The following is an 18,411-nucleotide window of genomic DNA, read 5'->3' as shown; positions in this document are numbered from 1 at the left end:
AAGCCGTATCACAGACTGGTCTGATTTGGTCACCACACTTGGCACTTGTACCACTGTTTGTTCAAGGTGCAGTGCTCTTGGGCTCTTGATTCCACCATGGAGAATTTACTCACAATTCCTCCGTTTTGGTGTCATTCTCTCAAAATCCAAGTTGGAACACCAAAATCCAAGTTGGCTGGCCTTATTTCACATGTTGGTGTTCTGCCTGCCAGGAGGCAGAACGGAGTCTCTGGCCTGTTTGACTTCTGTCGTGGAGGGTTGGGTCCTGCTTCCCACCAAGACTGGCACAATCAGAGAGTTCCCCAAATAGGAAGAGTATTAGGGTGCTGAGCAGCAATAACACAAAGTAGATGTCCACCATAGAGTCTCCGGGTGCAGATCTCCATGTGGCACCCTACTGAGGACCTGTCGAACTGGGGAGCTGTGTCTTCCCTGTAAACCAGGCTATTTTTCCTGAGATCAGGGTCTGCCTAACAGAGTGCAACAGAACTTTCAAGCACCATACAAAATACTGTATGTGGGTTTTCACATGAGGACCTCTGGCTGTTTCTGATTCACTAAAACTGACCGCCACAGAGATGAGTGACCAGCAGAACCAGCCAGCTGTTAGGATCAATCTAAGGAGGGAGCATGTGGAAGAGATCCGTAGGGGAAACTCTCCAATTTCTAGTCTTAACTGACCCTCACTGTGGTGTCCTGAGACCCTGAATTTGTATACACTCTGGGAAATATTTTATTGTAGCTTTCCTGACTGACTGAAACATTTTCTACAGTGGGAAGGAAAAAGAATTAATGCACATGGTCTTTCTTAAGTGATTTGCTTGAATGTCTTTGAATTAAGATTAGGGACCATAGATATCTATTTTTTATCCTCACCCGAGGATATTTTCCTTTAGTTTTTAGAGAGAGTGGAAGAGAGAGGGAAAGACAGAGAGAAATATTGATACCAGAGAAACGCATCGATTGGTTGCCTCCTGCACATTGGGGAGGAGCCTGCAACTGAGGTACATGCCCTTGACCAGAATCAAACCCAGAACTCTTCAGTCCTCAAGTTGACGCTCTACCCATTGAGCAAACTGGGTAAGGCCCATATCCATTTTGTAACTTCATCATCTAGCATTGTGCCCAGCATACAGTAAGCACCTAAAAAGTATTTGGATGAATGAATGAATGACTTTTCCTTAGCAGTTTTTTTTTTTTGAAACTGAATTGATTCTTGTGAAATGGTGGAGAATGTATAGTCATGCAGGTTTGAAACATTTTGCAAAATTTTTAGATTAAAAAATAATTCTAAGTCTGCTATAGGAAAAAGGACCACAGTGACGTGCCTTTTGTGTTTTTACAGGTGTTCCAGGATTTGGGGACTGAAGTACTGAATGGAGCTGCCAAAGGCTATAACATCTGCCTTTTTGCCTATGGACAGACAGGCTCTGGGAAGACATACACCATGCTGGGGACCCCGGTGAGTATTGCAATTGGAATGAGATATCTTCCTAATGGTACAGCAAGTTGAATCTCAAATGGTCCTAACCACTGAGAGAGAGAATGTGAGTTTCATAATCAGTCAACTTAACAAGATTTAATGGGCCATCTTCTGTATTAGCCAGTTGGTTTCTCAGCCCTTTAATTGAAGGGTAAACTTTGAATAATTAGCTCTGTTTATTAAACCCCGAAGAACCTTAGAATTTTACAACTCTCTTTGATGAAGCAGACCTTGTCAGTCCTTCTGAATTTCTCATATCATTGATAAGACTCAGCCTGAGTCTTAAGTGCTGGCCAGGACTGAGCAGAAATGAGGTTATATGTGTTTGACCTGAGTGTCAGAAAGAAGCAGGAGAAACAACTATTGGGATGGGAGCTTTCTAAAGTATGTAGGACTTATGAGAGCCTTCTTTTATCATGGAAAATTAGAAGGGTAGAGTTCCTTAAGAATACCTCTTTATTTTAGAGTTAGAAGTCCGCTGCTGAGGTGAACTGGTGGAGCAGTGACGGCACTAACATTCTTTAGAACACTATTCCTCCTGAAAGATTATCCTTACTGCCTTGGGCTCAGCTCATGCTCACTATGTCCATGTTTATTGTGATTTTATATATTTGAAGTTAAAAGAAGAAAATGCCCATCAAATCAGGGGTATAAAGCCTTTAACCTGAGTACAGGTTAGCACTAGATCCAAGATTAAAAGAGAAGTCACTTCTCTCTAAATGTGTGTTTTGAGCACACCTGTATCTATTTTTCCTGGGTGTAGCAACAGGAGGTAGGATTTGGGAGGAAACACCATGAGAAAGTGGCTTGATCCAAGAAGGATGAAACTTCATTTCACAAAAGCAGGTATTTCTTCCTTCTTGGGCTGGTGATCCGCCTCTCATCTGGTGCCTTCCTCCTGAGAGCACTGCGAATAGCGTCTTCACCTCAGTACCAGTGAAACTCCTTGGAGTGAACAGGCCAGCACAAGGAGCCATGTGCCCGTCCTCCTGCTGACAGCTCCTGGGTGTTGGGCGAGGAGCATCAACGAGAGTGAACAGTAATGCTTTCCTTCCTTCTGTTCTCCAGGCCTCTGTCGGGCTGACGCCGCGGATATGTGAGGTATAGATTCTCTTTTGACTGGATCCTCTCAAAGTAGGTCTCCTTTGTACACTCCAGTGAAATTCCAACCCTCTGGTTCATGCAGGGTCTCTTCGTCAGGGAGAAAGAATGTGCCCCGCCGCCATCCTCCTGTAGGATAAAAGTAAGGTAAGAACCTACCAGGCTCTGGGGCCTAATGTTCTTCCATTTCCACTCCAAATTCTGGTATGTTCAGCTGTTCTCTTTGCTTCCAGAGTCATCCAGAAGAATGGAGGAATGCCATAGCAGAAGTTTCTTGCAGTATAGGAAGATGAGAAACGTATTTAGCTCTTTGGGTTGTAGAAAACTTAATTCCTTTCCTGAGGCTTAACAAGCAGGTGTCTCCTTTGTACCAGTTTGCCATGACGGTCTGGTTTCCTTTCCCTCACTCTCTGTCCAGTTTCATACTAGCTGTTAGACCAGTGGTTCTCAACCTTGGCCGCACATAAGAATCACCTGGGAATCTTTTTAAAATCCTGATTTCTGGGCCTCATCCTCCGGAAATTCTGTTTCTTTGTTACTAATGCTGTGGCCTCACCCCATAACAAAGAAACAGAATTTCCAGAGGATGAGGCCCAGATTTCAGGATTTTAAAAAGATTCCCAGGTGATTCTAATGTGCGGCCAAGGTTGAGAACCACTGTTTTAAACTTTCTCCTCCAGCCCCCACTGTGTTGTTCTCCAGGTCAGTCATCCCACACTCTCATTCCCAGACTGACTGGTGCTGGCTGCTCCAAGATGAAGTTTTAACCAGTTTATAGTGAATATGTTGACCAGTTGCCCTTAGTTCTCTGTATTCTTTTTTTGTGTTGTTCAATTTTTTTTTTAATCCTATATAATAAAAGGGTAATAGCAAATTGTCCCCTCATCCAAGAGTTTGACCAGAGTTCGACCAGGGGGCAGGGCCGGCCCACCAACCGCCCAGGGCTCCCCACATCCCCTGGCTGGCTCCACCTAATTGACCCTGATTGGGGCGGGCTGACCGGACCCCACCCATGGGCAAATTTGTGCACCAGGCCTCTAGTTGAGATGTAATTTGTAAACCATAAAATTCATGCTTCTAAAGTATACAGTTTAGTGACTTTTCCTGATATTTGCAAAGTTGTCCAGCCATCATCACTACCTATTCCAGAACATTTTTATCATTCCCAAAAGAGAAAATGTTCATTTTAAAAATTAAATTATTGAGAACATTATTTTTACCTTTTTAAGTTTGTAAAGTAAAAATTTGCAAACCCGTGTGCTTGTGTGTATGTGTATAAACATATATATGTATATTAAAAGTCTTATTGTCCATGAAGTCTGGGAACCACTATTCTAAGAGACATTTTGGGTTCTTGTGTCTAAATATGAGAAGGTTAAGGAGAATAATTGATCAGGAGAGTGTGCATGGAGCCTTTTTTTGACGGTTGACTTCATAGGCAAGCATCTGGGTTTTCTGTGGAAAGTGTGCTTTCTTGTGTATCAATATCTTATTTTAATAATTAGTCATAGCTGTTATTATTTTTAAAAGGAATAACATGCCAGTAGATTCCTACAAGATAGAGCATATCTTAAGCAGAATCCCCATATGTAAAACAGGTAAAATGAGAATTGTCCTACTGAAGTTAGGGGTAGGGACCAAACCCTGATCACAAGCTTCCTTCATTGCTCAGGAGTGGCCCTTGAGATGCCTTCATAGAATGAGAGATCTCAAAGATCACATTTGAAAACCACTTCCCCAAACAAGCTTGTAGACTTTGTACTGTGGCGGCCTGAGCAGGGGGCAGGCTGGTGGCAGCATACCCTAAAACCATGCTGAAATAGCCTCTTGAAGGTGAGACTTGAATCAGTACTGACATTGTGCTGAAATGTGCAAAACTGAAACTGAAGTGTTGATATCCAGTGCTGAAAACCCTGTTGTGCACATGTAGAAAGAGACTCAAGGGGGAACCTGGTGTGATCAAGGTCTTAGAGGGTCAAGGATGGAACTAGAACAAGAGCTAGGACCTTCTGATTGTTGGTTTGGTGTTTTTTCCCCCACTTATTTGAAAATCTAATCATGTTGCTTTCCTCCAAAATTTAATTAAAATTTTTTTTTATTTACTGATTAGACAGAGAATCTATTTGTTGTTCCACTTATTTATGCACTCATTGGTTGATTTTTGTATGTGCCCTGACCAAGGATTGAACCCGAAATCTTGGCGTATTGATTATAACCAACTGAGCTACCCTGCCAGGGCCTCAAAGTTTAATTTTGAAAACATGTTACCATCTTTCAAAATCTAACGATGTGCCTTTTCCTCATGTCTCTAGTTTTCTGGAAATCTATAACGAACGAGTGAGGGATCTGTTGAAGCCATCTGATCAAAAAAAATCCTATACCCTGCGGGTCAGGGAGCACCCAGAGATGGGGCCCTATGTTGAAGGTGAGCCACTGTGGTCCTGGAGGTCTGAGACCAAACCAGAGCGAGGGAAACCCTCCTAATGGTCATTCATTCAGTCAACAGTTGTATAATGATTACTTACTCTGAACAGCTACTGTACTAGATGCAGGGTATGTACTGATACATAGAAAAGAAAATCCTCTTCTCGTAGGCAAGCTTATACTTTTGTGGGCATGAATCTGAAAACAGCACTTAATTACAAGCTGTGATGAAGGCTAATGAAAAAATAAATGGATGTAGTGATGTGGGTAAGTGGTATGGGGAAAGGTGAGGTCTGCGGTGTCAGATCTAGCAGGGCCCGGCTGGTTCCTAGGCCGGTTAGTCTTCTTTTCAGGGTACTTTCTCTTCCATTGGTGGTGGTAGGGAGATGGGGAGATATCAGACACAGGGCAGGGTCTGAGCTGCTTCCTCGTCACACATGATATTTGGTGTTTGGTACCATGTGTCTTATTCCGTTAGGTTTAGTCTTACTATTAAGTAGGAACAGTTGAGTTCTGTGGAAGAAGTTTTTACTCTTTCAGGCCACTCATAAGAAGTAACATGTATATTTTATGCTCTTCTTGCCTCAGCAATATACTCATTTAAATCCTGACAAGGTGAGGGACATGAAAGATCAAGAGTTGGTCTCTCTCTGAACAGGGCTTGGCTAGTGGATGACTCAGTAGGTGTGCCAGTCATGATTCTGCCAACTGTATCTTTCCCCAAACTTTCCATCATAAATGACAGACTGAAAACAACAAAAAATACCACTTCCTTTGTTGGGAGCCAGTTGGAGTTTCCTTTGTCCCAGATGCTGGCCTTATCTTACTGAGCTTTCATCTTTCCCATGTATATGGCCTGTACTATTTTTACTATCTGCTTATCCCTTCCTTCCTTCAAGCTGATGTTTTTTTATATTTCATCCAGCTCTTTTGTTTGTTTCAGGACCTTCTTTTTAAAAAATTTCCCCCAGTTTTATTGAGATATAATTGATATACATTACTATATAAATTTAAGGTTTACAGCATAATGGTTTGACTTACACATATTGTGAAATGATTACCACAAAAAGTTAACATCCATCATCTCATATAAATACAATAAAAAGAAAAAAATTTCTCCTCTGATGATCACCGTTAGGAGTTACTCACGTAACAATTTCATATACAGGGTGCCCCCCAAAAATCTCTGCACACCTTAACAGCTGGTAGCTCAGTTTTGAAAATGAAATATATTGTAATAAAACCTGCCTTTATAATTATCCCAAGTGTGTGTATACATTTTGGGGGACATCCTATATATCACAGTAATGTGAGCTGTAGTCATCATGTTGTACATTATTACTTCCCTAGTACTTAATTATAACTGGAAGTTTGTACCTTTTGTCTACCTTCCTTCAGTTCTCTCTCCCCTCTACCCCCACCTCTGGTAACCACACATCTAATCTCTTTCTATGAGCTTGGTGGTTTTTTTAGAATTTACATATAAGTGAGCTCATACAGTATTTGTCTTTCTTTGTCTGACTTACTTCAGTTAGCGTAATGCCCTGAAGGTCCACCCATGTTGTTTTTTAATGGCTGAGTAATATTCCATTCTGTGTGTGTGTGTGTGTGTGTGTATACATTGTATATATATGTATACATCATACATATATGTACCTATATCTATCTATATATATATATATCTTGCAACTTAATTTACCCATTCATTCATTTGATGGACACTTTGGTTGTTTTCATGTCTTGGCTATTGTGAATAATGCTGCTATGAACATGGAGGTGCAGATATCTCTTTGAGTTAATGTAGGAATGTTTTCTTTCTTCCTTTTTATTTTTTCCATCACCATTTATCCACTCTAGGAATATTTTCTTTAAGAAAGCATAACGACAAAACTAGTATCACATCTAAATAATAACAATTCTTTTTTTAAAAAAAAAATATTTTTCTTATTGATTTTTTACAGAGAGGAAGGGAGAGGGTTAGAGAGTTAGAAACATCGATGAGAGAGAAACATCGACCAGCTGCCTCCTGCATACCTCCTCCTGGGGATGTGCCTGCAACCAAGGTACATGCCCTTGACCGGAATCGAACCTGGGACCTTTCAGTCCACAGGCCGACGCTCTATCCACTGAGCCAAACCGGTTTGGTAATAATAATAGTTCTTTACTAAAAAACGTTAGTCAGTGTTCAAATTAGTGTGCTAACATTTAGAGTAACTGTATTTAGCAATAAGCCTGTGTAGTTACTTTGCTCCTGAGTCTCTGATATAGAGATTCACTAGCACAGTTATGATGGCCCTTTTTGATTTGCTAAGTAATCAGTCATAAAAATTTACTTTCATGTCTTCAACTTTCCACCTATCTAAATCTTCCCCATTCTACAGTGGCCAAAGTCAAGTCTTACTTCCTCCATGGAGCCCGCCCTGACCACTTCTCTGATTTCCTGAGCATTGATTATCCTACTCCTGTGACACTGGCCAGATTGTCATGTATAGTATAACTGCTCATGACTGTAAACTGCAGGAAGATAGGGACATATCTACTGTATGTCAAACTGAGTCTGTTATATTGTGGGGAGATAGTACCTGTACACTTCAGGAATTTAATGAAGGCCAAATGAAGTATAATATGAAACTTTTTTTGTAACCTACATAGCAGAATTGTAAGGGATTTTATTGTTATTGATTGGTTGTTGTTGACGTAACTGCTATATGAATTAGTCTTAGATTATAATCTCTGTGAGGGCAGAGACCTATGTTTCCAGAGCCTATCACAATACTTAACAGTAGGCTTCCAATAAATATTTGATTTAATTTATTATTTGAATGATTTAGAAAGTTCTCTCATGTCTAGTCAATAATATAAAGTAGAAAAAAATAAAGTAGAAATGATAAAGTTCAAGAACTAGAGGGAAAGGTTAAACTTTACCAAAAATGTTATTTAATTTTTTTCTCCTTCACAAATCTGATAGGTTTATCTCAACATGTAGTTACCAACTATAAGCAAGTAATTCAACTCTTGGAGGAGGGAATAGCAAACAGGTAACACATTTGTTTGTTCCTATCATTCTTTTGAGCCTCATCCTTCAGTCCTGTGTTCTCATCCCCCTTTGGCATGTATGATGATATCTACCTCTGCAGCTCCCAACTCCAATTCAGGAGGCCTTTCTCACAACAGTAATGTACCCACGGTAAGGTGCAGTGACTTAAGATTTAGTGCTCTTCTCACTTGTAATGAGATGGTCTTAAACTGAAGAAGGATTGACTTAGATTTAGGTAAAGGGAAGGCTCTCCTGACGTAACATTGGAATGAATTTATGAGGGAGACTGAATTCTATCTGGCTTAAGCAGTATTTGTCTTTCTGCACTGTGATTCAAGATCTACTTTTAAAGGTCTTTCTGGCACTATAAGATTAATATTCCTTGTTTAATCACAACATTCTCTGTCTTTGAGGTTTCTTCTCCAGCAAGTTCTTTACCTCCCCTTGTCTTTATTTAATGGGTTCTTGGGGATATTCTTCCAATACTACTCTTTAGTATTCCCCTTTTCAACTGTGATTTTTGTTTCTGTTGCTTAAAAACAAAGTTCTAATGTGGTTTAGCATGAAGATACATTCCCTTTTATTCTCCGATATCAGTTCCTAGAATACTGCTTCTGCCTTCATTAGACCATCTCCTAAATATACTGGACTAAATATGGATGTTTTATGATTCTCATCTGTAAGCCTCAACACTAGCATTTCTTGTGTTCCCCATGGATCCTCAAGGATTCACCAGACATAAACAATCCTCGTCCTAATTGTCTTGCCTTGTATACGTAGAATCACAGCAGCTACCCATGTTCATGAGGCCAGCAGCAGATCCCATGCCATCTTCACTATCCACTACACACAGGTTGGTTTCCTCTTATATTTGGTTAGATTTCTTCCTCTCCTAGTCCCTTTTGACTTCTTCCATTTACAGGTCTAGTAAGCTGTGCACCTAGAAAGGGTAGAGGCATTTAATAAGACTAATTAAAATATCTTCTACTTATATTTACTTTTAACATTTCAAAGAACTTTCATATCTGTGATCAGTATGAGCATTTAAAGCAAATAGCAAGACTGAAATAAAAATAACCGTTCAAATGAAAGAACAGAAGATTCACTTCTATTATGATGGAATGAGGAGGTCAATAAACCCTATCCCCAAAAAGCAACCATAAAGCTGGACAAAACTGTCAAAAGTAACCATTTCTCTATTCTAAAAATAGATCACAGACATATGATAAACTGAGAAGCATAAATTCAAGAAAACTATTGAATGTACACTGTACATATGAGCTGTATAGTGTACTCAAGTATAGTGGACTTTCTTGGACTGCTCCCATCCCTATCTCTGTTAATAAGGCAGTTCGATCAGGGGAGGGAAGGTTGTGAAAACCAGCAGTTTTGTTGCTGCTGGTACCAGAGGTGTTGATTTGGAGCATTGTCAGTTAAAGTGGTGATCTCAGTGGTAAGTGAATAAGGAGGGCCAGTGGCTCCATTAGTCTCAGATTGTGGTTCTGTTTCAGGCAAGAGTGAACTGGCAGGCTAAAGGGATTTAACAGGGATTCTGAGAGATGATACAGCCATAGGGGCTGTGATGAGATCCACACATATCCTGTGCACATACACAGCAGAGACTAAATAGGCTCAAGCCAGCCACACAGCCCTGACTGGCAGCATCTGCACATACATGCAGAGGAGACCCAGAGGGCCCTGTGACTAGTGAATGCTGGGGTAAACTTAAAAACTGCCTGACCTTTTAATTTATTCCGTAGCCCACATAGATCCGTCAACAGAGAGTAGAAGTCTTTTTGGCTCAAGGTATTTGTTGACAACTTCTGACCAATCTTGGCCTAAACACTAAGCTATGTAGATACAGGGCTGGCTCCTAAGAAGCCAAGCTTAAACTTGAAAATAACCATGGGAAAAACCTACTGAGACTGCTTTGTCTGCATATTAGGGGAGACAGATCTTAAAGATTTATTCCAGGCAAGTTACCAAACAAAACAACCACTCTACCACCCTAAGTAGGAAAAAAATCAGAATAAAGTGGTGTTACAGTATATTATCTAAAATATCTAGTATTCAACCAAAAATGATTAGACATGGAACACAAATAAGAAAGTGTGACCCATGATTAAGAAAAAAAAAAAACAGTCAATAAAAACTGGCTCTAAGTGCTCCAGATACTGGATTTAGTATACAGTGGCTCCAAAGCAGGTAATAAAAATATATTTAAAGAACTGAAGCAAACCATTTTAAGAATTAAAGAAAAGCATGATGACAATGGCTGTAAGAAATTTCACTAAAATGATATAAAAATTTTTTTAATGAGAATTCTGGAATCAAAATGTACAATAATTGAAATGAAAAATTCACTAATGGAATTCAATAGCAGATTTGAGATGGCAGAAGAATTATTTCTGAAGAAGACAAATGCAAATTGAAGAAAAATGAAGAAGAGAAACAAAATCAGCTAGAGGAAAACGACTTGTTATGTACAGAACAATTACATGATTAATGGCTGACTTATCATCGGAAGTATTGGACACCAGAAAACAGTGATAAAAAAAATAAAACTGTTAACCAAGATTTATATATGCAGCAAAACTAGCTTTCAAAAGTGAAGATGAAATAAGGACATTCCGACATTGAAAACACACACACACACACACAACAAAAACAAAAAAAAAAACCCACCCAGAATTCTTGCTAGCAGCCTATCTTACACTAAAGGAAATCTTTCAGGCTAAAATAGAGTGATATATTCTTTCTCATTTTCTCTAATGTCATTAAAAGAATAAAATTTTATATAAAACAATAATATAATGCTTTATTGTTTTTTATCATATGTATACATTGTCATATATCATGAAAATAAATAGAAAAACAACAATTATACTTATGAACACATCAATAATTACATTAAGTGTGAATGGATGAGGATACAAATGATCAAACTAGGTAAAAGCAAGGCCCAACTATATGCTGTCTATAAGAAACACTCCTTAGATTAAAAGGGATAGGTTGAAAGTAATGAGATGGAAAAAGTTACACCACATAAATAGTAACTATAAGAGAATTAGAGTACTATAATAGTGTCAGACAAAAAAAAAGAGTTTAAGACAAATACTAGAGACAGGCATTTCATCAAGAAGATACAACAATTTTAAATGTATGTGCTCTAAAATTGACAGAATTGAAAAGAAAAATAAATAGGCAATTCAGTAACAGTAATTGGAGATTTCAGTGCCCCACTTTCAATAATTGGTAGCAACAACTAGACAGGAATTTGCAAGAATATAGATTTGAGCAACATTCTCAACCAATGTGACCTTACATTTAAAGAATACTGCACTTAACATCTATACGCATATATAGGCAACTGATTTTTTAACCAAGTGGCAAAGGCAATTCAATAGAGAATGTCTAGTCTTTTCAACAAATAGTGGTAGGAATATTGGATATCCATATGTTAAAAAAATGAAAACAAAGGAAGACAACTTTGATCTATACCTTGTACTTTATCTAAAAATTAATTCAAACTGGATAATAGACATAAATGTAAAACCTGAAAATATTACTCTTGTGGAAGATAACATGGGAGAACTTTTGTGATCTTTGATTAGGTGAAGTTTTTAGTTATGACACTAACAATACAAATTGAACAAAAGAACAAATGGAAATTTGGAATTGGTCAAAATTTTAAACCTACTCTTTGAAAGACACTATTAGAGAATAAAAAGAAAAGCCACAGATTGGGAGAATTTGTTTGTAAAACATACATATATGATAAAGTATTTGTATCCAGAATATATAAAGAACTCTCCAAACTTAATAAAACAACTCAAAACAATGGTAAAAATTTGGAGCCAACATTTCATTAAAGAAAATATACAGATGGCAATTAAGCACTTGAAAAGATGCCCAACATCATTAATTATTATAGGATGCAAATTGAAACCAAATAATATATCACTACTCACCTTTTAGAATGGCTAAAATTAGTCCTAGCCGGTTTGGCTTAGTGGATAGAGCGTCGGCCTGTGGACTGAAGGGTCCCAGGTTTGATTCCTGTCAAGGGCACATGCCCGGGTTGTGGGCTCTATCCTCAGTGAGTGATCAGCCGATCAATGATTCTCTCTTGTCATTTCTATCTCTCTCCCTCTCCTTTCGTCTCTGAAATCAATTTTTAAAAATCTATTAGATAAAATGGCTAAAATTAAAAACAGTGATTATTCTAAATAGTGGCAAGATGTATAGGAACTGGAGTTCTCATACACTAACTACTGGTGGGAATGGAAAGTGGTACAGTAACTTTTAAAAACAGTTTCTTTAAAAATTTAACGTATGCCTACCATGTGATCCACTCCTAGGTATTTTTCCCAAGACCAAAAATTGTCCATACAAAGACTTGTAAACAAATATTAATATTTATACTTGTATAAAATCTATTTTGTAATAAATTATAAAATTTACTTGTAATTGTTCAAAACTGAAAACAACCCAAATGTCCATCAAGAGGTGAATGGATAAACCATGCAATGGAATACTACTCAGCAATAAAAATGAACGAACTACTGATATACACCTCAAAATGTATGAATCTTGAGATAATTATGCAGTGAAAGAAGCCATATAGTGAATGATTCTATTTATATGAAATATCCTGAGAAGACGAATTTATAAAAACAGAAAGTTGGTGAGTGGTTGCCTAGGGCTGGGGATGGGAATGGAGACTGACTGCAAACACACTTGAGGAAAATTGGGAAATATTTTAAAGCTGGATTTTTGGTGATGAATGTACAACATTAAAACAAAACAACAAAAAACATTGAATTAAAGAGGGAAAAATAGGGAAAAGTACTTTTGCTCTTGAGGGCTGGATGCCCCTGAATATAATATAAAGATGCAGAGTGCTTTGCCCCAGTGGTCGGCAAACTGCGGCTCTTTGGCCCCTTGAATGTGGCCACGAAGTTTCAATCGCACTGTACGTGCGCGCCCGCACGTGGTATTTTGTGGAAGAGCCATACTCAAGGGGCCACAGTTTGCTGACCACTGCCCTAGACCATCGATTTCCAACCCATGTTCTGCAGCACACTGGTGTGCTGCAAAGTTTTAAAACATGCAATACCTGACTATTTAGTCAGGGGTGCTGACCTTTTTCCCCTTAGAATGTCAAATAAGAAAAATGAGAACAGCTGACACAATAGCCACCCAGTGTGAAGGATCAAAATTATACCTAATTTTTTGTGAGATCAGCAAATAATGCATTTTTTGGTGTGCCACATAATTTTAGTAATTAGTTTGTGTGCCATGAGATGAAAAAGGTTGAAAGTCGCTGCTGTAGCCAGTTAACCTGATGTGACTCAGGTTAACAAGAGAGACAAACCAAACCTCCAGCAGGGGTCCAACCTGCTGTGAGAGTGGGAGCCCTGGAGGAGAGCTGAGCATTTGCCTGGTAAATTGTACTAAAATTCTTGGTGTCCCTGAACATTGTGTTCAGAGGACTTTTTGGGGATTTGCCCAGTTTTTTCAGTAGAAGTCTTACTTATATTTTCAGTGAAGTAAGGACCCAGAGCTTACTGATTGTATCTATCAGATATTGAGATCTCATCTGGCATATTTGAATATAGATTTTTTGGAATGAGTTGGCTAAAAACCCAAAATATCACCTTGGTTAGGAGGGTGTCTAAGAGGAAAAAAAACCTCATTGTTCCAAATGACAAAGTTTAAATGTGTTTTCTGCCTTAGGCAGTCCTGGAGAATAACCTCCCCTCTGAAGTCGCTAGCAAGATCAACCTTGTGGACCTAGCAGGCAGGTAATTAGATTTCAAAGCCAAGGGGGAATTACTCCCTTGGCAATGACCTTATTCTTGCTCATTTTTTAAGGGAATAATCTTGTTCTAACCTTTTTCATATTTCAACAATCCTGAGGAAATTACAAAAGAAACATTCTTTGAATACTAGGTTAAGAAATTATAGCTTCTAGGAACTGAAAAGTTCTGTGTCAGGGGATCTCAATCCTAGTTGTCCATTAAAATCACCTGGGACCTTTTAAAATTCCCAATGCCTGGGCTGCACCTTAGACCAAATAAATCAGGATATTAGAGGGGTCAGGGTAGTTCAAGCATTGGTAGTTTTTAAAGCGCTCAGTGCTAGCCAGAATTGAAAACTGCTGCTCTAAAAAGCATACTTTTTCCCCTTTGACTTAGTTTTGATTTTGTGCATCTCTCTACATTACTAAAAAAAGTTTTGTTTTATTTTTTAATATTGTGGCATTGGGGAAAAGACACTGTCTTTTAAGTATTAGAATGAAGCATGAATTATAGTTACATGTCTAGAAAGAAAGTCTTGGGGACAATGTGGTCACAGAAAAGTAAGATGAAATAAGGAAATTTTCTTATTTTAAAACTGCTAAATAATTAATATGGTACAGCATTCCCTTAAAAACTAAGTGCAGAAAAACCCAAAAACAACTAAGTGCTATCTGGAATGAACTATATCAATTAATCAGAAGTATAAATTTTGACTATTGCCCATTTATTTAAAAAAGGAATTTGAGACAGTTGACAGTAATGACACAGATACCATAAAGCCATTAATGTGTGAAATCTTACCTAATAATAGACAAACATGTAAATTGACTGTACCTTTGCTACGCTAACCAGCCAATCAGGAGAGTATGCAAATTAACTTAACAAAGATGGTGGCTAATTTGCATACATAGGCTCCAAGCGGTGGAGCAAAGCCTGACGTCCCGGGGGTGGAGCAGTGAGGCCTCACGGCTCCGGAGCCGGCTCCCGCCGGAGCTCGGCCAGAGCAAAGGCCTGGGTGCTGGAGGAAAACCAGTGCCAGCAGCCAGGGGAAAGGAAGGCCTATTGCACGAATCTCTTTGTGCAACAGGCCTCTAGTAAAACAATAAAGGCAGAGGGGAAGTGACTATACCAAAAAGCTATCTATCTATATATATGAAGCCAGCGACCGTAACACTGTAACGACTGGTCACTATGACACCCACTGCGTCCAGCGAACCAGCCCGATCTGGGGTGGGGCCGGCCAGCCAACATCCCATGGCTCCTCCCCTGCCTCCCCGCCCCTCATTGGCCTCTCCCACCCCGATCAAGGGCCGGGTGGCTGGCCAACCCCCTGTGGCCCTCCCCCCTAACTGGCCTTGCCCCCAATCGGCCCGCCCCACCCTGACCGGCCCTCAGCCCCTCCCCACAGTAGGCCCTGCCCCTGATCGCCCCCCTACCCCAATAGGGGCGGGGCCATTGGTCAACATCCTGCAGTCCCTCCCCCCCATCCAGTTCTGCCCCTGATCAGCCCCCCAACTCTGATCAGTGGCAGGGCCGGCCAGTCAACCACCCATGGCTCTTCCCCAGGCTGCTGGCTTCTGATTGGCCACCCCCACCCCTTTTGGAGGTGGGGCCGACCAGCCCACCATCCACAGCCCCTCACCATGGCCAGCCCCACCCCCAATCAACCCCACCCCCAGTCAGCCCCCACCATCCTGATCAGCCTGCAGTCCCTCCCCCCAGCCAGCTCCACCCCTGATTGCCCCCCCCCCCCACACCAATCAGGGGTGGGACTGCCTGGCAACCTCCCCTAGCCCCATTTGGGGACGGGCCTGGCCGGCCCCCTGCCCACAGTCCCTCCCCACAGCTGGCCCCACCCCAAACGGCCCCCCCACCCCAGCTGGCCCCTGCCTCCAGTCAGCCTGGCCCTGATCAGGCGCTGATTGGAGCAGACCAGCCGGCTCACCTCCCGCTGTCTTCTCCTCCTGACAGGCCCAGCCCCAATCCACCAATTGGGGCTAGCTGGACCCTACCAGTGCATGAATTTGTACACTGGGCCTCTAGGCCTATATAATAAAAGGTTAATATGCAAATTGTTTCCTCAATGGGGAGTTTGAGCAGGAGCGGGGCCAGCTGGCCAACCGCCCACGGCCCCTCCCCCTGGCTAGCCCTGCCCCTGATTGGCCCCCCCATCCCGATCAGGGGTGGGGCTGGCCCACCAACTGCCTGTGGCCCCTCCCTCCAGCCGGCCCTGCCCCCAGTCAGCCCTGATTGGGGCAGACCAGCTGGACCCCACCTGTGCACAAATTCCTGTACTGGGCCTCTAGTGCCAATATAATTATTATGAGTATTGCATGTAGCTGTAAGTACTTTGGCAGCCAAAATAAAAACAGAAATATAATGAATTATTTGATTTTTAATGCCTGAGAAACAGAAGAATACTAGTTCATTACAAGATGGTAACTTTTTTTCTGGAATTGAATTCTAAAAGGAATTTATTATGTGGGTCTTTTATGTGATGTACAACATAATGGATAGTATCTTCAGCAATATTGTAAGGATATTGTTGTCTTGTATGCTTTGTTTTTGTTTTCATTGACTGTTTTAGTGAAAGAGCAGACCCCAGTTACTGTAAGGACCGGATCACTGAAGGAGCCAATATCAACAAGTCTCTCGTGACTCTTGGAATTGTCATCTCCACCTTAGGTATTTGGCTGATAGACTGGCTCATCAGAGTGGGAGGGAGACTTTGGAGAATAACTCATGTGTTTTCATTTTGTCAAACTGGGGCAGATACAAGGTCCTTTTTGATGTAGTTACCTTCTGGTTTGGGCATAAAAATAGATATTTATCTGTTGTTTTAGAATACAAGTTGGCCATTATCTCTGTACTCTCATTTTAGAAAGAAGAGAGACTAAAAAATTGTGTAACTCAAATACTGCATGTCATGAATCCAAAGTCTTATTTAGAACTCAAACTTAAAGCATCTTATTGTATGCAGAAAGGGATTAGGAAGTGCTCCCTAGGTGTTGTTTTCTTTTAATGCATTTGTTTCAGGATTTCTTTTTTCTTCCTATTTTATTATTTTTTGTATTTTAAGCCCAGAACTCTCAAGTATTCAGCAGCTGCCAGAGCCTTAGCAGTGTAACCAGAAATGGCGGTGACAGTGGGATTTCCAGCTCTTCTGGGACCAGCATTGGAGGGGGACCCTCTCGGAGGCAGTCCTATATCCCATACCGGGACTCCGTGTTGACCTGGCTGCTGAAGGACAGCCTTGGAGGCAACTCCAGAACCATCATGGTTGCCAGTGAGTAGGAAGCTGGGGCTGGTTCTGGGTTAGGACTGGTACTGTGCCTCAGAGAAAGGGCCATGACCACCCATTTCATCAAGGGTCTCTTACACAGATGGACAGTAACAGCAAGGCAAGTGGTTATGGGCTGGGTCAGAGGGCTCGGCATGATTTTAAACTTTCTTGTACCTTAGCTGTGTCTCCTGCACACAGTAGCTACAGTGAAACCATGAGCACACTGAGATATGCATCCAATGCCAAGAACATCATCAACAAGCCACGGGTGAATGAGGTGAGACCGTCATCTGAAGTCCTGGTCTGTTATCCTATATAATAAAAGCCTAATATGCTAAGTGTCCGACCGTTTGACCATTCAACCAGTCGCTATGAAATGCACTGACCACTAGAGGGCAGACACTCCGACCAGTAGGTTAGCATGCTTCTGGGGTCCGGCCTATCAGGACTGGGCAAGACAGGCCGGACATGCCCTGGAGGCCTCCCGCAGTCTCTCCCTGGCTGGCCAACCTCTCATGGTCCCTCCCAGCTGGCTGGCCCCATTCGACCCCAATTGGGACTGGGCGAGACGGGCTGGACACGCCCTGGAACCCTCCTGTGGTTCCTCCCCAGCTCCGATCGTGCACTGGTGGGGTACCTTGGACTGGCCTGTGGGGATGGGGCCGAAACCAGCTCTCATACATCCCCTGAGGGGTCCTGGATTGTGAGAGGATGCAGGCCAGGTATAGGGACCCCACTGGTGCATGAATCCGTGCACCGGGCCTCTAATACTTTACATAACAGTCTCCTTTTGTTATTCCTCTTGCTGATGTCATTTTTTTTTTAAGCCTGTCAAGTTTAGCAGTGTGATGTCATTCTTTTTAAGTATTTCTCTCTATCTCTCCTCTTGCCAAACTTGTTCTCTGAATGATAAGGAAGTGAAATTCTTTTTTCTAGTGTTAACACCCTTCTCTCATATCTCTACTGACTTCATTTATAACCTTGTGTGAATAATTTATTTTAGATATTTCCCTAAGACCATTCTTAACATCCATGGTGTACCAGTATCACTATAAGAAAGATTATTTTCTTATTTATTTATTTACTAATTTTATTCTGAGTTTATGTTAATACTAGTACATGCTTATATGTTGATGCATGCAAATGGTAGTTATGTCTCTGTTTCAGGCTAAAATAGGCACATAATAAGTTCATTAGTTTTGAAAGCTGAATAATAATGAGAATATTCCAAAAATTCCTTATCTGCTTTGCAATTTCAGTGAATAGTTCCATAGCAGTG

The 18,411-nt window shown here is 40.8% G+C and overlaps 1 protein-coding gene across 5 annotated transcripts in view; it reads left to right on the top strand.

Annotated features, from left to right (window-relative positions):
- The window catches only part of STARD9 (StAR related lipid transfer domain containing 9), a 98,732-nt gene that overhangs the window by 28,335 nt on the left and 51,986 nt on the right, over window positions 1–18,411 (top strand). For all 5 annotated transcript variants that reach the window (XM_059704044.1, XM_059704035.1, XM_059704019.1 and 2 more), the window contains exons 4-13: window positions 1,346–1,462; window positions 2,552–2,584; window positions 2,670–2,731; window positions 4,897–5,009; window positions 7,977–8,046; window positions 8,826–8,898; window positions 13,785–13,852; window positions 16,437–16,534; window positions 16,929–17,135; window positions 17,312–17,409. In XM_059704044.1, the coding sequence (XP_059560027.1) occupies window positions 1,346–1,462; window positions 2,552–2,584; window positions 2,670–2,731; window positions 4,897–5,009; window positions 7,977–8,046; window positions 8,826–8,898; window positions 13,785–13,852; window positions 16,437–16,534; window positions 16,929–17,135; window positions 17,312–17,409 (939 nt within the window). The remainder of the gene's footprint in view (window positions 1–1,345; window positions 1,463–2,551; window positions 2,585–2,669; window positions 2,732–4,896; window positions 5,010–7,976; window positions 8,047–8,825; window positions 8,899–13,784; window positions 13,853–16,436; window positions 16,535–16,928; window positions 17,136–17,311; window positions 17,410–18,411) is intronic.

This window comes from Myotis daubentonii, chromosome 1, assembly GCF_963259705.1.
Source record: "Myotis daubentonii chromosome 1, mMyoDau2.1, whole genome shotgun sequence".
NCBI classification, from domain to species: domain Eukaryota; kingdom Metazoa; phylum Chordata; class Mammalia; order Chiroptera; family Vespertilionidae; genus Myotis; species Myotis daubentonii.
The sequence above is the reverse complement of the archived record's forward strand: the minus strand, read 5'-3'. Positions and strand labels throughout refer to the sequence as shown.